The sequence below is a fragment of the Ipomoea nil genome, unplaced genomic scaffold (assembly GCF_001879475.1).
Source record: "Ipomoea nil cultivar Tokyo-kokei standard unplaced genomic scaffold, Asagao_1.1 scaffold0382, whole genome shotgun sequence".
NCBI lineage: Eukaryota > Viridiplantae > Streptophyta > Magnoliopsida > Solanales > Convolvulaceae > Ipomoea > Ipomoea nil.
Genome location: NW_017616810.1, coordinates 2,413,964 through 2,435,417, shown reverse-complemented (window position 1 = coordinate 2,435,417; position 21,454 = coordinate 2,413,964). Strand labels below are relative to the sequence as shown.

The window sequence follows — 21,454 nt, the reverse complement described above, 5'->3', positions numbered from 1 at the left end:
TATAATAAGCCTATGATAGGCCACTCAAGTTTATCATATTATTATTCATCTAAGCATAATGTTATAACTTTTTTGATTTTTTTTTAGTATAATTGATTCTGTTACAACATAGTACTTTCTCTTCACTGGGAATCGTATCGAGCCCATAACCTTCTATTTGGGTAAAGCCGCTAAGCGGCTAAAGGTACGGGTAAAACCCCCCTTGTGGCCTTAGCTAATAAAGACAAAATTTCTTAAAATTGACAATGATGAACTAAACCGAGGGATGAAATGTATAATTTCCCTTATTTTCTTCCTCTTGTCACCATTGCAGTCCTCAAGCCTAAACTTTCAGCAAATCAAATTATATGAAATTCAATGGGTTTCCCAGTTACTAACATTTGAATTTAACCAATAGTTCAAAAACATGTCCAAAAACTGCAAGCTCCAAGTACAGCTTTTTATTACAGTTAAGGTGAAAAGACAACATAGAAAACAACTAGTTATATATACATTTGATTTCATTGCAGCAGTGTGTAGTAAGTCAAATGCTCTTGATAAACTCATGTTGCAACTGCATGTTTGTAGCACTGATCTTGCGGTTTGAATCTCACCGGGTTATCCACCGCGAGGCCTTCAGTACCGAAGCAGAAGAACTGGTTCATCACCTTCATGTTGAACGAGTCACGTTTCTGCCCGAGTCTCGACTTCTGTTTGCCCCGCAAATCGCTGGAGCTCGAGGCGCCTGTGCTGCTGGCATTTGCGAGGTTGGAGCTCTTGTCTTGAACGGCGGAGTTTGGAGATGCCCACGGTGATCCCGAGAAAGAGCTCGGGGCAGTCGGGGGTGATCCTAGAGATGATTGTGGCGTTATTTGAATGACGCCTTGTCTTAGCCCGGCAGCGAACTTCTTCTTGGTGGATGGGCTCGGGAGGCTCTGGCAGACCGAGAGAACTCTTTTGCTGTTTGGGAGAGAGGAACCTCTCGAGAATTTGTGTCGCAGCGGGACCGGCTTCTCCCCCGAGCTTGAAGAGTACGGCGCGAGAGATTCAACGGAGTTGGTGTCAACGGTCGAGTCTTTTTTCTTCGGCCACTGCAGAAGAAACTTTAGGCGTCTGGCAGCGCTGTTTCCCGAAACCGCTTTCTTTTTCTGTGACAAGTTCGAGCCATCTGCAGAATGGCACGGGCTTATTTCGCCCGAGCAGGAAGCATACCCCGTGCTTGCCTCGTATCCTTTCTCGAGGCCAGTATACAAGAATATCTCTCCATCCGGGATCCTAAAAGAAGTCCCGGGACTGCCTGCAATGCCCCGAATTCTCAGATGTGAAGCCAGAACACCTCTCCTCTTATGATCACAACAATTAGAAATTCCACCAGCCGAGATGAGCCGCTTAATCAATATCTCGGAGGAAGCACATCCTGGGCCCTGCTTGAGGAGGTCCAACGGGGTGTTCCCATCAGCATCACGAACATTTAAATCGATCGAAAATGCAGTCATCAACAGCTCCACCAAATCAGTCCGAATGTTCTCGGTAACCGCCATGTGAAGAGCAGTTTTACCGTCATGGTTCCTCAGATTAACGACGTCCTCTATACACACAATTTTCCCCCGCACCAACTGCTTCATCAGCTCTATCTGTCGGTCCAATCTGTGAAAACTCGGGGTCCTGAACCCCGCCACAGCCATATGGAGAAACGTGTCCCCGTAGTTGTTTGTCAACAAGGTAGACGAAGGAGATGCAGATACGAGAACTTTCATAACGTGTAAGTAACCCCGGTAAGCAGCCACATGCAACGTGGTGTTTCCTTGGTTATCTCTCGAATCGATAATGCCATCATAGCGTGCTAGTAAACTCTTAATCACCTGAGCAATAATTGCAGAAGAGAAATATCGAAAGCATTAGAACAACATCTAGTCATCTTTGGTTCTTTCGTTAGATCGCTATAGCAACAAATCATGGTACAAACAAAAACATCCTTTTTAATCTCAAGAAACACACAAAACTAATTTCGTTCAAATCCCGTCAACCAATCTAGTCCTATTGTTACACGAAAACTATTCAGCATATGCAGAAACATTTAGAAATCGATGCTAGACAAATCTTACATTTACTTATATCTAAATCAGGTCAACAAATCTTACATTTACTTATAAATTATAATTAAATCTCCACCGTATATGCAGTCCAGATCATTGCATATATAAGACAGAAAGGTGTTAATTGAATGGGACATATAGATTACCATCTTGAAAAAGATCGTACCTTTATGGTTAAAAAATTCATCAGTCTTAAAAAGCTAAACATGAACAGCTAGCAATATATTTCTTTTGCTTTTTGGTACAAAAAGTTGGTAGATAATAGCATAAGTAACTACGAGTAATATTGTAAGTAACATATGAAAAAACATTGGGGTTTAAGGTACTAAAATGTGGTTCAATGTGATTGTCTAACTAATTGCATGTGCTCCATCTCAACTAAAAGCCTAAGCTGATAATTGGATTGCACATTAATGGTTATATGCTCAACATAACTAACCTCGACCTGCCCTCGGCCTGCAGCAGAATGCAAGAGAGTAGATCCCAAACCATCTCGAAACATCAAAGCGTCCAAGCAATTCCCAAGAAGTTCCATCAAGATCTCCACGTTCCCTCCTCTAGCCGCGGCATGGACAGCCCTACTCGTCATTTCCGCCTTGAAACTCGAAGGAAAAACATCCTCTTCTGATTCTTCTCCACTGTTCCCGAGCTGCTTCAGCGAGACTGCAGAGTCGAGGAGCAGCCTGAAGACTTCGGAGCTCCTACTCCTAGCCGCGGCATAGAGTATATCGGTGACCCCGAACTCCCCTTCCCCGAACACCAAAAGCGGGTCCCTCTCCAGCAATTCCTTAACGAATTCCATGTCCCCGGCTGAGGCAGCCGTGTAAAGAAGCCAGCCACCATAGCCAGCTCTGATCAGAGAGTTCTGACCCTCCTTGGTTTCACATTCGAGAAGGAGCTTTCTGGCCACTCCACACCGGCACTTGGCAACATCATCGAACTGTTCTTCATCGTCCCAAACTGTCTCTAGACGGCGAATTCGCCTCAGAGATGTGAGTTTTATGATCAAATTGGTGTCAAGGTGCAGAAGCTCCCTCACCAGATCATAATGCCCATTGGCAGCAGCCCAATCTATGGGAGACGCAAACCACCATTGGTCCCCCGTGCTCTCCCACCTCAGAGGAAAGTATGATGGAGGCATTCAAACAACCAATCTAAACCGTTCAGATCAACAAGAACAAGAATCAATAATAATGACAGAAAGTAAAGAATACCATATTTACGTGGTTCAGCAATGTGCCTAAATCCACGGGAAAACTGCTCTTTTATTAATTCTGATGGTGATAGATAATAAAACATCCAAGGTTACTAGAACCATGTACATGTACAATTACATACACAACAAAGACCCTTAATTTCTGCAAATTTAGCAACACCAAAAACACACATAACCCCAAACCCCAACACAAATCCCAGCAAGAAAATGGTAACTGAAGCAGTATGAACAAAGCAAAATTACACCTTTACATCCTCAAAACCATAACTTCAGCTAGGAATTCAGCAAAACCCACTTTAAAGGCACATTGAGAAGACCCAAAAAGACTGAATTGGTTCTTGAATTCCCAAAAATAAAAGCTAGAAACAGATGAAAACTGAAAAGTATATAATAATAGTAAGATGCACAGAAAGGTAGGAGCATAGGGATCAAGAAATTACCAGGTTCAAGAAAGCTGCAGAGCAGAAGAGGGGGGGGAGGGGGTTGAGAAAGTGAGGGAAAAGGGGGAGATGCCCAGATCCTTTAATCTATGCTCTGCTTAGTTTTTTAGCAGATAACAACAAAAGGAAAGAGGCCACACGTTTGTATAATGAGAATATTGATTATGTTTATCTGGTACACATTAACAGATACGGCAAGTGGCTACAATGCAAAATACAGGCTTCGGAAGTTTCAAGATTCTTTTCCCGTGATTGCCCACCACACCACCTCACCAGGGACACGCAAAAACTGTGTCCGCTATTTCCAGAGCCGTCTTTCTGTTAATCTCTGAGCCTAATTACAAGTATTGGCATTTGCGTGAGTGCACACTCGCACTATCGTAGTACTGATACTGTGATACATCAATGTTTTTTTTATAACTGATATAATGAATATGTTTCTGGTGGTAGGATCAGTGGCCACAATCAAATTGATTTGATAATAACCAGCTTGGTTAATGTGAGCCGTCACTGACCTTGTGCTCTTACCTCTTGAGATCGAAAGTTTGAATTCTTTCTCATATGAAAAAATCAATTTGACCAACACTTTGCTCTTTAACCGGGGTCGACTCGGTGTATCTCTTTATGAAAGTTGTCTATTGACCTTTTTTATTTGAGTAGATTAGTTATGGTATGTGGGTAATTTTGGCTGTTTATTTTTGTTGAGTGGAGGTCGATGAAGGGTCCAGTCCAACACCAATAGTTAGCGGATTGTTGGGCAAGACCCGAATGGTCAAGTTCAGCACTATACCTGATAGTGTTAATTCCCACGTAAACGGTAAATAAATAACACAAGTCCAATCAAAGCAAGTAAATCTTTTATTGATCGGGGTGAATGACCTAAATACAATCTACACTGACTATTCCGAGGGCCGACTGGCTATGGTCAGGATGCTCTGACAATAGCCTATCGATCGTCCAAAAGTCCCTCACACTGTTGCAGCCGCGGGTATTTATAGACGCTGGGCCGAAGACACAAGTCCGGCCGTCCGGCATGTCACCCACGTAGCAACACGTGTCTTCCTCCCGGGGGCCCTGCCTGTCAGCGAGTAATGCTGCCACGTGTCTCTTCTCGGCTCTCTCGCCTAAGGGCTGTCGATCGAGAATCGAAGACGTCGGTCGGGTGATACCCGGTCGGGAACCGACCGGATTCTTCTAAGAAAGTCCGACCTGTAACCTGTACAAATATGAATAAAACATGGAGGCATGTCGGTCGGGATATTCCCTACCAATACCTCTAAAAGATGTGACAGTATAAGGAAAACAAAATGTGTCTTCGCTACGAGCTATAGCTTTTGCAAAATGGTAAATACTTGATCCTAACAAGTGGTATTAGAACAAGGTCACGAGTTTGAGCCCAAAAATTTTTAGACGGAGGCCTAAGACCAAAATCATGCCTCTCGAAAATGTGACGGTATAATAAAATAAAATTGTGTCAGGGTACATTTTGAGTAGCTGTTCTGAATTTTTTTCATAAATCAAATATCAGTAGATTTGCAAACATAATGATTAACTTTGATGATGTGTAATTAATTCGTATGAAAAATAATTTTATTTCCTCACGAATTTTGTTATAATAGAATTATTATAATGAGCAAGTCAAGAATTTTATTTCTTTTAATGCTACTAGTTTATTTATAGTTTGTCATTGACGTTTAGACTACTCTCGAAGAAATATGTTATTTACCATGGATCGAATAGGGTCGATAAAGTTAGATAAGATCACCTGATTCACCTCTTTGAAAGATACTTGTAAATTGTTATATGTAGACTAAATAATTAAAGACGGTTCATACTACAATGTAATAGAGCCAGTAACTTTCACAAAAAAAAAAAAAAAAAAAAAAAAAAATTAAAGACGGTTCAATTATGTTTGAAATTAAATTATGATGTTTTTTAATCGGAGTAAAGGGACAATATCAAATGGCGATAATTTATTTGAACGGTTCCGGATCCGTTATTCCATCAAGCTTCATTCAACATCATCATCATCAACGATTTGGGCGTGCGAAATGACCTAATCAACGTTATGGCGTGCGAAATGCCCTGTGTTTTTATATACTGTTTTAGCTCAATTTGTTTACTAAAAGTTAGCATTTCATTAATCATTAAACATAGTAGTAATCGTCAAGTCCGACCACTAATCATAGTATTTTCTTAATCCACAAATGATCGTATTCTAAAAATACAAATATACGAATACAAGGTTTAGAGTATAAATTAATGATACATTATTTCTTTTTAATTGATGGGGTTATAGGACAATTCAATTAGTCCAATAATCTGAGCAGTAAAGTCCAGTAACACAAGCCCAAAGAGTCAGCCCAAGAGAGAGTTGCTCAACTGACTATACACGCTCTGACTGATCATGAGAGTCTAAACTCATAGGTTCTCAAAGTAGTTGTACGCTATAGGTTAATACTTGATAGACGTGTTGACTAGTGTGACTATCAAGTCGGTTGACCAACTACTTTCCTCTTCTAAGGGGGGTGCGTCGTATCAATCTTACTTGCCACTAGTTATCATGTCGTTGGCCAGCAAATAGATCTCATATGCCCGTTTGATTGATCATATTTTACACACATTCACTTGTGTGTATATACATTCACTTGTGTATATATATATATATATATATATATATATATATATATATATCATTGTAATAGTCACTCAAATTAAACAACTACTCTAACCAATGAGAGACAGTCCAACTAACCGACTTGTAATATTCTTAGTAATACATTCTCATATCCTAATCTTGATTGTCGTAATGTAACTCACTAACTCTAGATCTCTACCATGATCTAATTTACACTATCACCAACAATAAATCTATATTGAAATCCAACCATTTTCATCCAAATTAAACATATAGGCCATGTTTGGTAACATAATTAATTTATTGACTTTTGACTTGTTTAACCACTATTAGCTGTTTGACATGGTTAAACAAACAATATGAGTGTTTGATTAATCAGTTTTTTATAACAACTTATTGCTCTAAAATGCTAAAATTCAAAAAGCTATTGAATATAGCTTTTTTAGATCAGCTTTTCGTCCTTAAGTTATAAATCATAATTTAGTCACTAATTATCATGAGTTGCAATTTTAATTCTTAATTAGTCACAAAAGTAGGTGTCACTTGTAAAAGTTACAATTTTGGTCTATAATATAAACAATTTTAACAGTGAAAATAAACTATTTAAGGACCAAAATTACAACTTCTAATAATTAAAGACTAAATTTGCATTATAACTTATGGACTAAAAGTGTAATTATACTTTAAAAATTAAAATATAATAAAGTCTATAAATATAGAGTCTATAAATAAAAGTTTTTCATTGTAGGTTATTGATTAGACTAGTCATATAAGTTTTCCTAGTTTTATATTAATTCTCTTTATGCTATTTTATTTATTATTCTATTTTATGCTAGTTTTAGACTAGTCATGTGTATTATTAGCCGCCCGTAAATCCTATTTAAATTTTAACATCATCATTGACTAATATTGTCAAATGTAGTAAAGTATTTAATATAGGCACATTTAATGTTATAAAAGTTTGGGGACATTAAATTTCGAACTCATATCTTCCTGAAAAGGAAGTCTAATTTAATGCTCCATATAAATTATAAATGATGTCATGAACTTTTATATATTTTTCTATTAAATGATGTGTAATCATACACGAATTTACAAAAAATGACAAGTGTACTTATAAATCGTATTACTTTCAATACATATATTAGACTTATTAAATATAAAATTGTGATTTTTTTTTGATCGATTGACGCAAAATATATTAACAAACACTACTACAAAAACATAATTTTACATCAATTTTTTGTATTATATGTCAATTCTACGAGCGTAGTAAGTGATTGGTATAGTAAATATAAGATACTATGTGGATTAAAATATTAATGTGTATTAATATTTTAAAAAATAATAATTAATATACTTGGATTCTACATAAAAACAAATATATATACTAAAAAAAACTAAGTATATAATTAAAAGTGGAGGACATAGCCCGAACGAGTTTAGCTCAGTAATTTAATAAACATTATTTGAAAGAAAAGATTAAAGGACTAAGATATGGAGAGCCTTGAAATTTGAGATTCAATCTTTTGGGAGGAATAGGGACATAATTTCAACCGCTGGATGATGACAATGAATTTGTCTTAGTCCTTTGTAAATTACTAGGTATGCTTCCAGCATACTTTTGCATGGCCAATATGAATGGATCAAGTTTAATTTTTAAAAAAATAAAAATAAAATAAAATCTTTAAATACATGTAAAGAAAAGAAAAAAACTAACTGCTACATAAGTCATGACATAATTACTCACTGTTGCAATTATAAGCAGGGGCAGAGTTATAAACTTATAATGGAGGCAGTGAAACTGGGGACAAGTGGGCAACTATCATTTCCCTATCCCATATATAACTTTTGTATATATATAAATATATATATATATTGTACATGTTTTAATATAATTACAAGAAAATAGATAAATATAAATAGAATATGAGTTAGAGTAGTTGATAAATTATGCGTTTGACTCTATGAAAAGTCAAGATTTGAATCCTATTGCTTCAACATAGTTTGTGTGGGAAGCTGGGAGCGGACCTTCTCGGTGGGTAACCTAGGGATAATCCTCTATCTTATGGGATCTTGCGCGTCCAGCTGGGGCTGTCATGGGATGCCCCCTCACATGGGCTGCTGCATCCCCATTGCATTCCAACGGAGGTTGCTATAATTATATTAATAATAAATTATTAAATTTTATAATTAACAGTTATTTTTATATAATAATTGTTTAAATATCTACATCTAAATTATTTTTATTAAATTTAAGTATTTTATCATTAAAAATTATTAATTAATTTTTTATTATAAAATGTACACATAGGATATGTATATTTTTTAAAATATTAACAATTAATCATAAATAGTTACTTTTATCAAACATGTAACACCATGTGTCACTCTCTCTCTCTATAATACTCCGTAAAGTGGCAATGTGAAAGAGCAAACTCTATTATAATGTAATATTTATTCATGCTTTTTCAACTTACTTAAACACAAAGAGCCAATAACGTTTTCACTGAGGCTCAAACTCATTATCTCAACGTCTTCACTGAGGCTCAAACTCATTATCTCACATCTGGGAGTTCAACTCGGATGTCATTAAACCACAAGGTCTTAGCGAAAGAGCGCATATTTATATTTTCAGATAAATTATTAAGAGCCGTGAAGAGTTTATACTCTTATCAGTTACTACCCCAATTAGAGTCGACCAAAACTCTAACTAGATTGGCTTAAATACCAAAGAAAAATAAAGTTTTAAAGAAAAGATCCATCCACATATAAGAAGGCAGAATATACTCAACAAAAGTGACTATTACTCTTTTAGCAACCCAAGGTAAGTTGTTAAATTATACAAGCTCAAAAGAACCGGGGAAAAACCTGTTCAAGACAAGACTCTTCTCGTTTATTCACTGACAACAAAATCAGAGAAACAAAAACAAACTTTTTTCAGAATTGCAGGACTCAGAATCAATACTCAAAAAACCCCTCGGGTGCTCCACAAGCTGCCTACATGTTGGAAGCATTAAGCCCTTAAGCAACAGAATGCATATGGCGGATCAGATCAATCACACGGGAACTGCAGAATCAAGAATGCTCATCAGAACAAACAAAGATAGATGACAAGAATGCAGGTCGGGTGGAGTTAAGCGAAGGAGGAAAAGCGGCATTACCTGTAACCCCATTCGTTATCATACCAAGCAACAACCTTGAAGAAGTTCTCGTTCAAAGAGATTCCAGCCTTGGCATCGAAGATGCTTGACCTGGATTAATAAACCAAGTTGCAAATGTGAAATGCAGGCCATAAGGATGTCTAAGCTATCAAGACATCGAAGATCTATGGGTACGAGGACAAACAGGACATAAAGCAATATTTACCTGCAATCACCAACAAAGTCTGATGATACCAAGTCTTCTTCGGTGTAACCCAAGATGCCCTTGAGTTTACCCTCCGACTCCTCCCTGAGAAACAAGGAAAATACAAATCCATGATCTAATGTCCAGTACCAGCATGGCAGCATGTTGAAATTCAATACTTTACAATATTTCCAATGTGAAAGTGCAGTCCACAGTATCATGATCTTAATTATCATAACGAGCATACAGAATACAATATTTCCAATGTATAAGTGTAGTCCATGGTATAGTAATGTAATGATCAATAACCGGTATAACAAAATTCATAATTCTAGTGACATACTAGACCAGAATACTCTAATAGAACTTACTTGATGGCTTGCTTGACATCCTCATAGGTAGCCTTTTTCTCAGTTCGGACAGTGAGGTCAACAACTGAAACATCCACAGTGGGAACTCTGAAGGACATTCCAGTCAGTTTCCCATTAAGAGCTGGGAGAACTTTTCCAACAGCCTACATAACCGTAAATCCAATCAGGGTGTAAAACATGCAAAACGTATTGAAAACGCAAACAAAATGATCAGACTTGTTACCTTGGCTGCACCAGTGCTGCTAGGAATGATGTTGAATGAAGCAGCTCTTCCGCCTCTCCAGTCCTTCATGGATGGACCATCAACAGTCTTCTGAGTGGCTAAACAATGAAACATACCAGCAAATTAGCAAGAAACAAAAGAACAAAGCAAATGACTACTGTAAGCAAAAGAGCATTAGCTCACCAGTGATGGAGTGGACAGTGGTCATTAGACCCTCCACAATGCCAAACCTATCATTGATGACCTGCAGCAATACAAAACAACCAACCCGTAAATCAAAAGCCAACGAGAAAATGCAAAAACATTAAGAGGCTGAAGCAGCTATTACCTTAGCCAAAGGAGCAAGACAGTTGGTAGTGCAGCTTGCATTGGAGACAATGTTAAGCTCTGGCTTGTATTCCTTCTCGTTAACTCCCACAACAAACATGGGAGCATCTTTGCTAGGAGCAGAGATCACAACCTTCTTGGCACCAGCCTGTTCATACCACAAAAATCAATCAACCAATTACACACAAATAACATTATCTACAAAAGTACACATATCATTAAGTTCTGAATATGTTATGTGGATTGGACTAAATTATAGTGCTCAGAGAGCATTACTAATTTGGGATTTATACAAAAACTATCACTGGAATCACAATATATGCGTTTAAAATAGGATCATAGTACAGTGGGATAGCAGACAGACAGAAATGAAACAATGAATCAAAAGGACATAAAGTAGTAACCTAACATAATGAACTTATGAACCTAAAATTTAGATTAATTAAACAAAAATATTACTCTGTCACCTGTCTTATTTAGCAAATTTACCAGTCTAATCGTTTTTTCAATGTAAATTTTATATATACTAATACAAAACCTAATATCACGAAAATTGAATTAAAATAAAATCAAACACATCAAATTGGATGGAGGAAGTATAATATAAAAAAATAAACCTAAAAATAGACCAGATGAGCATTATACCTTCAAGTGAGCGGCGGCCTTATCCTTGTCAGTGAAGACTCCAGTAGACTCCACAACAAACTCAGCACCAGCTTCACCCCATGGAATCTCTTCCGGGTTCCTGGAAATCCATACCGAACAATCATCAGCTCAAAAACTGAACAAAATCACAGATCTAAAAACGCAATCCTACAATCTCGTACCTGCATCCAAAGACCTTAACTGACTTCTCGCCAAACAGAAGGGTCTTCTCATCGTGGACCTTCACGTCATGGTGCTTCCATTGTCCGTGTACAGTATCATACTTGAACATGTATGTCTACACACAAAAAATCACATAAAACCATTACTCCTGAACAGATCTAAGCTCCCACAGATTCAAAAGCTCTAAATCTTATAGTACCATGTATTCAGTACTGATGAACGGGTCGTTGACTGCAACGAGCTCGATATCCTCACTGTGCAGAGCAACCCTAGCGACCAATCGTCCGATCCTTCCAAATCCTGAAACAAAACATCAAACAAATAAGCACACAGATTTCTTCCCGTTTTCCGTTGCAAACAAAAAATAAAATAAAATGAATTGGAACAACAAGCTAGAATCCATCTATACCGTTGATTCCGATCTTGATCTTCCCCATGGCGGAGGATTGAAGCTTTTAGAGAGATGAAAGTTTGAAAAGTTTAGAGGGAGAAAGTGAGTTGAAGACTGTAATAGAGAGTGAGACAGGAGAGGAGGAGAAAGGGATTCGGTGTATATAAAGAGGAGCGGTTGCGGGGGGTTAGGGTTAGGTGTGAGGGACACGTGACTAGTGCCGTGCTTTTGTTTTCTGTTTTTCTTTTTCTTTTTTCTTATTTTTGATTTTGATGTCTTGGTGAAAAAGAAAGAAGAATACTAGTTCACTACTGTACAAATACCACCTTGGAAATGTCGATATTCGAGAAGAACAATGCCGTACAAATAATATGACTTTTCTATTTTAAAATAAGAAAAATGATCGGTTTAATTAATGATATTTTAATTTTTGTTGTAAATAATATTAAGTGGACATTATTATAGTGTTTATAACACTTGTAACGGTCGGAGGATTATGACCACACTTATGGTTTCCGTTACAATTGTACATTATATATATGTGATAATACCTTCTTGTATAGATAGAGTTTTGGATGCAAGATTAATAAAACTTCCTTGTCTCTTATCTTGTCTCTACTTTTCTTCTACTTTTCTTATTTTGTGTCACTTGCAACTGTATTCACCGGTTAGGAGCTAAATGGCCAACGGGCATAATCTCCCACAACACGTTATCAGCACGCTCAAACTTGGTGAACGGTAATTTTATGTTATTCTAATGCACGTTATACTCGTTTAAAGCATATACTATCATTTTTATGATCAGTGGATATATTTCTTGAATTATATGCTTTTTAGACAATTCGTATGGTATGAATGCATGATATACATTTTTCTTTCCCGTATTAATCATAGTTGTCTAGATACCACAAAAAATGGTATTTATATTATCTCATATGCTTTACGATTTTCTCAAAAATATTTTTTTTTCGGTATTTCTTTTACATATTGCGTATATGTATATGTTTCGTATTAAAAATTTTTTTTGGGAAAACCTTGGATTGGAGTACAAACAAAATCCATAATATGAGAATGGATTTGCTAGTGATCTTCCTTATCATAGATGGTTTTTAAAGATGATTGTCATCTTGTAGTGATCTTCCTTATATTACCTTTAATATTGAGTTCATATAGCTAGCAATGATGTGCCTTGTGCAACCAAATTGTTTCAATGACTATTCTCACATTGAAAACAAAAAAATTTGACCTTCAATTAAATGCTAAGAAATGTGATTTTGTATCATGGTTTTGGAAAAGGCATTGTTTTGTGGCAATTAGATATTGCATTTGTTTTGATTTGCCATAATAATCTTGATTATGATATGGGAATCATATTTTAGAATTCCTATTGAAATTGCTTATTCAAATTTTATGTGGTAATAATGATGATATTATGATTTTCAGTTACGATACACAAAAAAATGTTTATATAACATTATTACTATTAAGTAATATTTTTTTTTCAATTGAGAATTTCATGTATCGTAACCTTATCATCATTATTCTTGGATTTTGATATCCATGTTGGTTGAGAATGAATATTTAGATTTATTCTCATATTCATACTTTTAATTCAAGATTATTATTATGCATATAATCGAATTAAGTGCATAGTATTATTGATTTAAATTATCCAATTTGATTATTTCTAGCATATGATGTAACCACACTTATCAAACCACACTGCCAGTACTTGCTTTGTTTAGTGACAGTGCTATTGTTCCTGGTTAATGTGAATACCACTGCTAATGAATCACTTAGTGTTGGTATTGGGGACTAGGGTCACACCTACTTGCGTGACTAATAATGGTGCACGTCAAGCTGCCAGTTCGGCCATAGCGTCTCGTGACTCTTATGTCACAATTAATACTTTAATAATTTAAATACTTTGGTCTAGCCCCATGTTCCAATTCGTGGCAGTGCATGTGCTTTCAATGAACCTGTTAGTGGTTGGCATGTTGTGTTGCTAGGTGTTGGCCCTAGTGTTAATGCTCTTAATGTTTATAAGATTTTTCTTAAATCTTAATGTAATTTTTGCCTAGAAATGAAGCACTTATTATATGACTGTCACTGAAGGATTGTTTTGATCAACAAGTGATTATAGCCAAAATTCTAAATATAGCATTGCCCAGAAGGCAACAAGTCATGGCACAAATTAAAAATAACAGTACTAGTGCGGTTTCCCCAATGTAAAATTGGCTTTGTATTGTTTTAAAAGTTAATTGATGGTGCTAATTTGTTATACAAATTATTTCACATGAGTCTTTGGCATTGAAATAGATCTCAAATCTAAGTATTTAAACGAAATGATAATACCTAATTTTTTTTAATATGGTTTTGCCCAGAAGGTAAACCAAAAGCACTAATTTATCTGTCACTCGTTATCTTGCCCGTCAGTTATGATTGTCACATTGTACTCCAGTAGTAGTACATGACAAAATTATGCTAAGTGTTTGGTCATTGGGCTATTTTTTTAATAAGGTCTGGAAGACCCTGAATGTGGATTGATCTTTAAGGTGACTAATGACTCATGAATGAAGTTTGCAACTTCTATTTCTAATGTTATGCTACTCTCCAAAAGTCAATATTGACTCACATCATGTTGGTTTGCCTGAAGCAAACAAGTTGTGATTTTTTTAACATAGTAATCACTGCCTAAAAATTCTGACCGGCGCAGTTTGAAAATTAAATTCGTGAAAAATACTTGTTGAACTCCTTTTGGCATAAATTTTTTTCTGGAGAACCTAGACTCGTGATATTTGATGTCTGTGAAAATATTTTGTTAAAAATATGCTTTGGTTATTCCAGAAAAAATTGTAAAGTTTTGGCAGTGTGCTGCCAATTATTTTTCTGCCTGAAGCAATGTTGTAAAAAATTTCAGAAAAAATACTTCCACACCTTGGATTGACATGAAAATTTTTATGTACGTTCTAGACTTACTGAACTACATATCTGCCAAATTTTGTGTCAAAATGTGCTACCGTTTTCCCCAAGAAAATTCTGCAATCCAGGTCAAAATTCTGAAAATTTTCTGCCGTTTTCAGCTTGTATATCTTGCTATTTTGTGATGTTTTCATGCTAATATGAAACTATGAAATAAAATGAGAACTTGCTTGGAAAAGTTCTATTTTTGACTCCCCGAAATAGGAATGAATGGGCCCGGCAGCGAACATGTGCTCATTATTCTTCGGCGAACGGTACTTCTCTCTTTTTTCTAATTTATGAATTAAGAAACAATATCTCTTGTCATGTCATGCCTTGTGTGTACCAAACATAATACTCTTTATTTAATGGATGTGCATGACTCAATTGAGAGTTTGGTGTCCAAGACATAAGGGACAATTATATCACATGTTGCATGTGCTTATCTTTAATTGACAACATTTAGCATATAATCTCTTGATTATGTTCACATAAGAGATTTTGTTATTTATCTTGTTGGCAATTTATGATTTGCTATAGGCCATAGCTATTGAAATTCATCACACAACTTATAAGTGAGGCAATATCATGAATTCTCAATATGGTTAGGTTGCACCTATCATTGCTAAACCTTAGCTTGCATGTGATAATAGTTAAAGGCTATGACTTGTTTACAATGCTAGTTTCTGCTATAGAAACTCTTTGACATGAGATTTGGGCATATGATATTTAAATTTATAGCCCTCATTATTTTGTATATTTATTTGCCCAGAAGGTAGATTAAGGATTTTAATTCTCTAAGTCATCCCCATTCTTTTAGGATGAACCTTTTAGGATGAATCGTGACAATGAATTCTTGACCAAAAATGGTCAACCTATCCCATCAATCCCCGAAGGATTGCTTGACGTTACTATGAGTCAAGTTTTTTTTACTAAGTCTAACATACTGCAGATCACAAATCAATCCCTCAAGGATTGCTATACCCCCTTTTTCACCTAGTACGTGGTTTCAAAAGTAACATTTCCCTATCTGCGTTATTTTATTTGCGCAGTCTATTTTATATCACCACCACAACGTACCTCTAAAAGGGCTATCAAAGAAACCTCCGTCTATTGATTAAATACCGAAAGCCCATGATAGAGGATCAATACATATAATTGGGTACGTTGACTGCATTCCTAATGAAGATGGTTTCTCGGCATTAGGGGGAGATAATATACTACTCCGTAGCTTTTTGGAATGCCAAGAAATTTCATAAGAATAAAAACATCTTCATTATTTAAATCTATGTACTAGTTAGATTGAACTGGAAGTTCAAAAGATAATCTATTTGCGATTTTAGCAAATAATCTGCCAAATACATCTATTGATCATAATGATCATAAAAGAAGTGACTAGGTCCCATATCCTTGGACCAAACATATCTATCTATACTCCTTGACACTAGAAGTGTAGGAGATCTATCGGTGAAAGAGATATGGATCATAATACTAGATCTAGTAAAGAAATATTGTCACTCTTGAAATAGTTTGAATAATTATGTCCTGCAGACGTTCGTCCAGATGACGAAAAATCCTGGTAAGACTTATAGGTGCACCAAACAAACGTAATACTAGGGATGCGGAACGACCATATCAAAATATCTTTGGGAAATGTTTAGAATCTGGTTGTTTTAGAAATTGCCATTACTTTTACAGATATGGGAGTTTTACAAAAAGGTTATAGTTGTCGACAACACAATTGCCATCACAAATTGCTCGTTATATGATAATCTGGATCCAGAGTTAGGCACCAGAAGTGCCATGACTATTTAATATATAAAGGAGCAATTAAGGCATAGCTCGACTCGCTAATATGAATAAATTCTCTTTATAACAATACACCATTAAGCGTTAACCCTGAAGGTTACAAATGGGTATGTGCATGAAAGAGAAGTAAGAATAACAAGGTGATATGATATGCAGCGAGTTTGTAGCCTATGGGTTCACGCAGAGACCCTTAATTGATTTTAATCAAATATACTCTCCCACGGTAAATGGCATTAAGTTCCGCTACATAATACAATTGGCAGAATAATAAATTTAGATATGCAGTTAAATTTATCTTGAGAAATCCCTGATGGATTCATAATTCTCATTTTTAAGTATTATTATGTGTCATTATCTACTCTTTAAAGGGTTGCGAATGGAGTTAATATCCTCATTGAAGGAATAATATGTACCATTGTGTGCTCGATAAAGGGTTGATAATGAACTTATTTATTATTTATTATCTCAGTCAAGATTGATGGTGTAAACATCAATGAAATATATAAAGAGCTTGATAGTGTCAGTTCATGTTTAAAGACTGGGACTTTTGAAATAAAAAGCTTGTGAAAGATATAAGTATTATCTCGACTTGAAGATCGAGTTTTTCTTTGAAGTTTTTTTTATATATACACCAGTCAGCCTACATCTAAAAATGCTTTTTCACATGTCTATATGCATATAAGTGTCATGTTTTATCAAACTAAAGGTTGCCTAATAATCTCCTGAAGCAGATAAGGAACCTTGTTGGACTCGAAGTCCCTTACTTCATTATCGTTGGAGCACCATTATAGAACCAGAAGTTCCATAATCGCAACATATTTGCGATGAAATTACTAGCAAAATCTAGTGCTCCCCCTACAAATGAAGTACTTGAATAATGATTAACATATCCTCCGGTATCTTCGAGATACAAAGACATGACATTTATGTAAGAAACCCTGATACGGTTTTAATAGGCTACTTGGGTACTGGCTGTTTTGTTTGATCCCCGCAATGCCAAGTCCAAACTGGTTATATAATGAATTTCCCTAAATGTTCAAAATGAGGACAATAACACTTGTGTTGCACAAATGTTATATTAGCTCTAGAAGAGCCATAAGATTATTGTACACTACTCTAAGTGACAATCCAGAAGATTTGTCCAATCCATCTCTTCAAAATTTGAAATATATGTAGAACTTGAAGATTGTTATCTTCAGGGGGAGACTGGAAGTACATTTACTCGAATCAATCCGGAAGATTGAACATTGAACGTAAAATCCTGAAGATTAAGTCATAAAAGACTAACAGTTGCGCACTATTTGCAACGTATAAATACATGAATATCATGTACTCTTTTCCTCACTAGTTTTCTCCCATTGGGTTTTCTAGTGTGGTTTTTAACGAGGCATGAGTATGATATAGTAATGACAATGAGGAAAAGTTGCAAAATAATTGGTTAAATGGACAAACCCTAAAATCCTGAAGATTATGCGGTTTGCGCCCTAAAGGCTTATGGTTGTACTCTTTTTCCCTTAACTAAGTTTTTCCCACATGGTTTTCTTAAGTTAAGGTTTTTAATGAGGCGACCAAATACAATATATGTTTTTACATATATCATGTACTCTTTTCTTCAACTAGGTTTTTCCCATGTGGTTTTCCTAGTGAAGTTTTTAATGAGGCATGAATATATATTTTTTTTATTGTACTCTTTTCTTGTCTAGATTTTTCCCACCGGGTTTTTCTAGCAAGGTTTTAACGAGGCAAGGTCGTGGCCAAATAATGTCCAAGGGGGAGTGTTGTAAATAATATTAAGTGGACATTATTATAGTGTTTATAACACTTGTAACGGTCGGAGGATTATGACCACACTTATGGTTTCCGTTACAATTGTACATTATATATATGTGCTAATACCTTCTTGTATAGATAGAGTTTTGGATGCAAGATTAATAAAACTTCCTTGTCTCTTATCTTGTCTCTACTTTTCTTCTACTTTTCTTATTTTGTGTCACTTGCAACTGTATTCACCGGTTAGGAGCTAAATGGCCAACGGGCATAATCTCCCACAACAATTTTAATTTAATTTTTATTATATTAAATTTCCTCAACTGCTGTCATTCTATGTTCAAATTGACAGAATGACGAAATTAAGTAAAAATTTTAAAATCAAAAATTTAATTTGATAAAAATGATAATTGAAAGGAAATTCTATTCACACCCTCATTTTTATTATTTGCACCACCTACATAATAGGTCAAACTACTTTATAAGTGGTGCTAACTACAAAATGCTATTTACACCACATTATTTAATGTGGTCAAAAGACTAATATTTATTTTATATTTTTTTTATAATTAAATTATTAATAAAATAAAAAAATAAAAAAAATTAAAAAAAAAAACTTAGCGTCACCTTCTCCGGTGAGAAGGCAACTGCCTTCTCACCGGAGAAGGTGACTGGAGAGGTTTTGGTTTTTTTTTTTTTTAATGAATTAAATTTTGAATTAATTAATTATTATTTAAATCTAATAAATGTGGTTTGAATAAGGAGGTGCAAATAGCATTTTGACCACTCATTAAGCTATTTGCACCACCTATGTATTTATTATAATTTTTCACCTTTTTAGATTTTCAATGTACTTTATACTCCATTTTAGTAAAAGGGGTGCAAATAGCAACACCCAATTGAAATCTAAATTGATACATAGTGGTGGGGTTGGGTTTGCAAAAATTGAAATGATGATTGTTTGGGAAAGAAGAAATCATATACCGCGGAATATTCTGGAAAAAAAAAAAAAAAGAGAAAAAAACAAAAAGTAACGGGAGGAAAACCGGCAGCTGCGCGCTGCCCGTGGGCTTTGAGCCTTTGACAAAACCAAAGGCCAGCCGGTTGTATGGCAGACATGAGTTTGTCTGTTTGTGGTACAAAAATTGAATTCGGGTAACTGGAAAAGTCAGTCAACCTCGATTCTTGAATGCTCCATGCTCATTTTGGTATGAAATCAACTTCAAATACGTCATATCAACGCTAAGGCTTGGTTTATGACTAAATGCAAGAATAATTGTACTCTCATCCATTTTTGTTCTCACAAGTCACAACAATTAATATATACCAATCTAAAAACATAATAAGTCTCAATTAAAATTATATCTCTTAGTGTTAATAATTTTGTACATTATGCTTTTAGAATTATCTTTTTGAACAAAAATACTCTTACCGTTATAACTTTCATTATCTTTTTCATTACCATTATCATGCACATTCATCTATCATATATTTTTTTATATTCTTTGATGATAATAATATTCGTAGACATTATATATTGAATTAATATAATAAATAAATTTGATTTTATATAGATTTTAATTAGTAATGATTTGTTAGTTATTTTAAAAAATATAAATGTTGGATATATGTTTTTGCACATCGCGCATATAAAAGACTAGTATTGTAATAAATATGAAAATTTTTACTATACTAATTGGCATTAGTACATTCTCTACCAAATAAAATTACACATATAGGATCACTTGTACGCATCGGCATTAGCTCACTGATTTAGTATGCGATATTTTTGATAAAATACTAAGATTCGAACATTGTCAACGGCATTGTGGGAATTATGTTCAAAGTGGACATATCCCTTGTGTGCATAGGCATTTGCCCGTGCGCATCAACATTTGGCCATGTCCTGAGCTATTGAGTCACCGTGATTTACATCTTGCCAAATATTTTGTCGGGTCCGTGTTGGGGATTCAACTTCTTGGGAAAAGAAAATCACACATATATAAAGGCACCATTTTTTTTAAGTCAAAGATGATACACTAAGACTTCACACACTGAGATTAATTGAGTTAATATGATATTGATGAGTGATAAAGCACTCATTTATGAGTTTTAAGATAGTTACACTCATAAAGTTTGAACTCAAAATTTATGAGTAAACTAGAAAAGACTCACGCAATTTTGTTCGCACCTTCATGAATACAATCATATATATATATTGAAATATATTGAGTACTATAAATCCTCGCTACAAAATTTTATTTAAAAAAAAAAACATATTATGTATGGTTGCATCAAGTAGCCAAAAAAAAAAAAAAAAAAACGTTAATATTGTTTGATACATTAGAATTATGAGCAAATTAAAAAAAAAAAACAAACAAACAAATAGGAAAAAGAAGTCAAACATTCTGCTTAAATATTTTGGCTCAATTATGCTAAACCTCTATTATATATAGAGTATAACTTTTGTTATTATTATGTTGAAATGTTAAAAAAAAAACTTAAGAAATTTGTATTTGTTTTTTAAACAAAAAAAAAATAAATAAAAAATACAAACAAACAAACAAATAAACAAACAAAACAAAAAAACGAGAGTATTAATTTAATAGGAGAATAGTATGCCATATGGGGAGTGATTTATATTTTCAATGTAAACGTCACATTCCACGCCTCAATCACGCAAATAATCAATAAAGAATAAATACATAATTATAAAATAAAAGAATTAAAGTCAAAACAGAGAACCTTCTATTGGCATCGCCCGGACTTGAACCGGAGACCTTCAGTGTGTTAGACTGACGTGATAACCAACTACACCACGACACCAGTTCGGCCAGGATCTTTACAAAAACAATCAATTAATATAAACTTTTGATACAGGTTGCGTAATTATCCAGCAGCCCTAAATATCAATTTCAGAACAGTTTTTGTTTTTGTCTTTGTTATACCCTTCTAGAGGACTTATAAAGAGATTTACAATTATTTATTTTTAGGTGAACATGGATTCCATAACCACTATCGTGTATACAAAATAAATATTGCTTATGTGTAAAAGCATGC

At 34.9% G+C, this 21,454-nt stretch overlaps 2 protein-coding genes and 1 non-coding gene across 5 annotated transcripts; all 3 read right to left on the bottom strand.

Moving 5' to 3' along the window:
• Positions 1-328: 328 nt before the first annotated feature.
• Positions 329-21,254, bottom strand: LOC109172016. 3 transcript variants are annotated; one of them, XM_019321141.1, is made up of 3 exons: positions 21,241-21,254; positions 2,515-3,229; positions 329-1,841 (listed from the first exon to the last, which is right to left on the bottom strand). In XM_019321141.1, exons 2-3 carry the CDS (start codon positions 3,214-3,216, stop codon positions 543-545), a joined length of 2,001 nt encoding a protein of 666 aa, XP_019176686.1. In that variant the 5' UTR covers positions 3,217-3,229; positions 21,241-21,254; the 3' UTR covers positions 329-542. The 3 variants fall into 3 exon arrangements, with proteins under 3 accessions (XP_019176686.1, XP_019176684.1, XP_019176685.1); XM_019321139.1 differs by lacking the exon at positions 21,241-21,254 and adding an exon at positions 3,732-4,075; XM_019321140.1 differs by lacking the exon at positions 21,241-21,254 and adding an exon at positions 3,732-4,027 and having other exon boundaries at positions 2,515-3,234.
• LOC109172021 (glyceraldehyde-3-phosphate dehydrogenase, cytosolic-like) lies at positions 9,147-12,010 on the bottom strand. Its single transcript, XM_019321151.1, has 11 exons — positions 11,876-12,010; positions 11,666-11,766; positions 11,466-11,581; positions 11,284-11,383; positions 10,640-10,786; positions 10,495-10,555; positions 10,312-10,409; positions 10,089-10,231; positions 9,739-9,822; positions 9,534-9,623; positions 9,147-9,439 (listed from the first exon to the last, which is right to left on the bottom strand). The coding sequence occupies exons 1-11, from the start codon at positions 11,901-11,903 to the stop codon at positions 9,394-9,396; spliced, it is 1,014 nt and encodes a 337-aa protein (XP_019176696.1). The 5' UTR covers positions 11,904-12,010; the 3' UTR covers positions 9,147-9,393.
• Positions 21,147-21,220, bottom strand: TRNAV-AAC. Its single transcript has one exon. It is a non-coding gene; the product is annotated as a tRNA-Val (tRNA).
• Positions 21,255-21,454: the final 200 nt, after the last annotated feature.

Excerpts from the sequence above, each read along its gene's own strand:
- LOC109172021 (XM_019321151.1), bottom strand. The coding sequence starts at position 11,903 with ATGGGGAAGATCAAGATCGGAATCAACG. Across the intron at positions 10,556-10,639 it reads GTCTTGCTCCTTTGGCTAAG|GTCATCAATGATAGGTTTGG; the intron begins GTAATAGCTGCT and ends GTATTGCTGCAG. Across the intron at positions 9,624-9,738 it reads GACTTTGTTGGTGATTGCAG|GTCAAGCATCTTCGATGCCA; the intron begins GTAAATATTGCT and ends TTATTAATCCAG.
- LOC109172016 (XM_019321141.1), bottom strand. The coding sequence starts at position 3,216 with ATGCCTCCATCATACTTTCCTCTGAGGTGGGAGAGCACGGGGGACCAA. Across the intron at positions 1,842-2,514 it reads CAGGCCGAGGGCAGGTCGAG|GTGATTAAGAGTTTACTAGC; the intron begins GTTAGTTATGTT and ends ATTATTGCTCAG.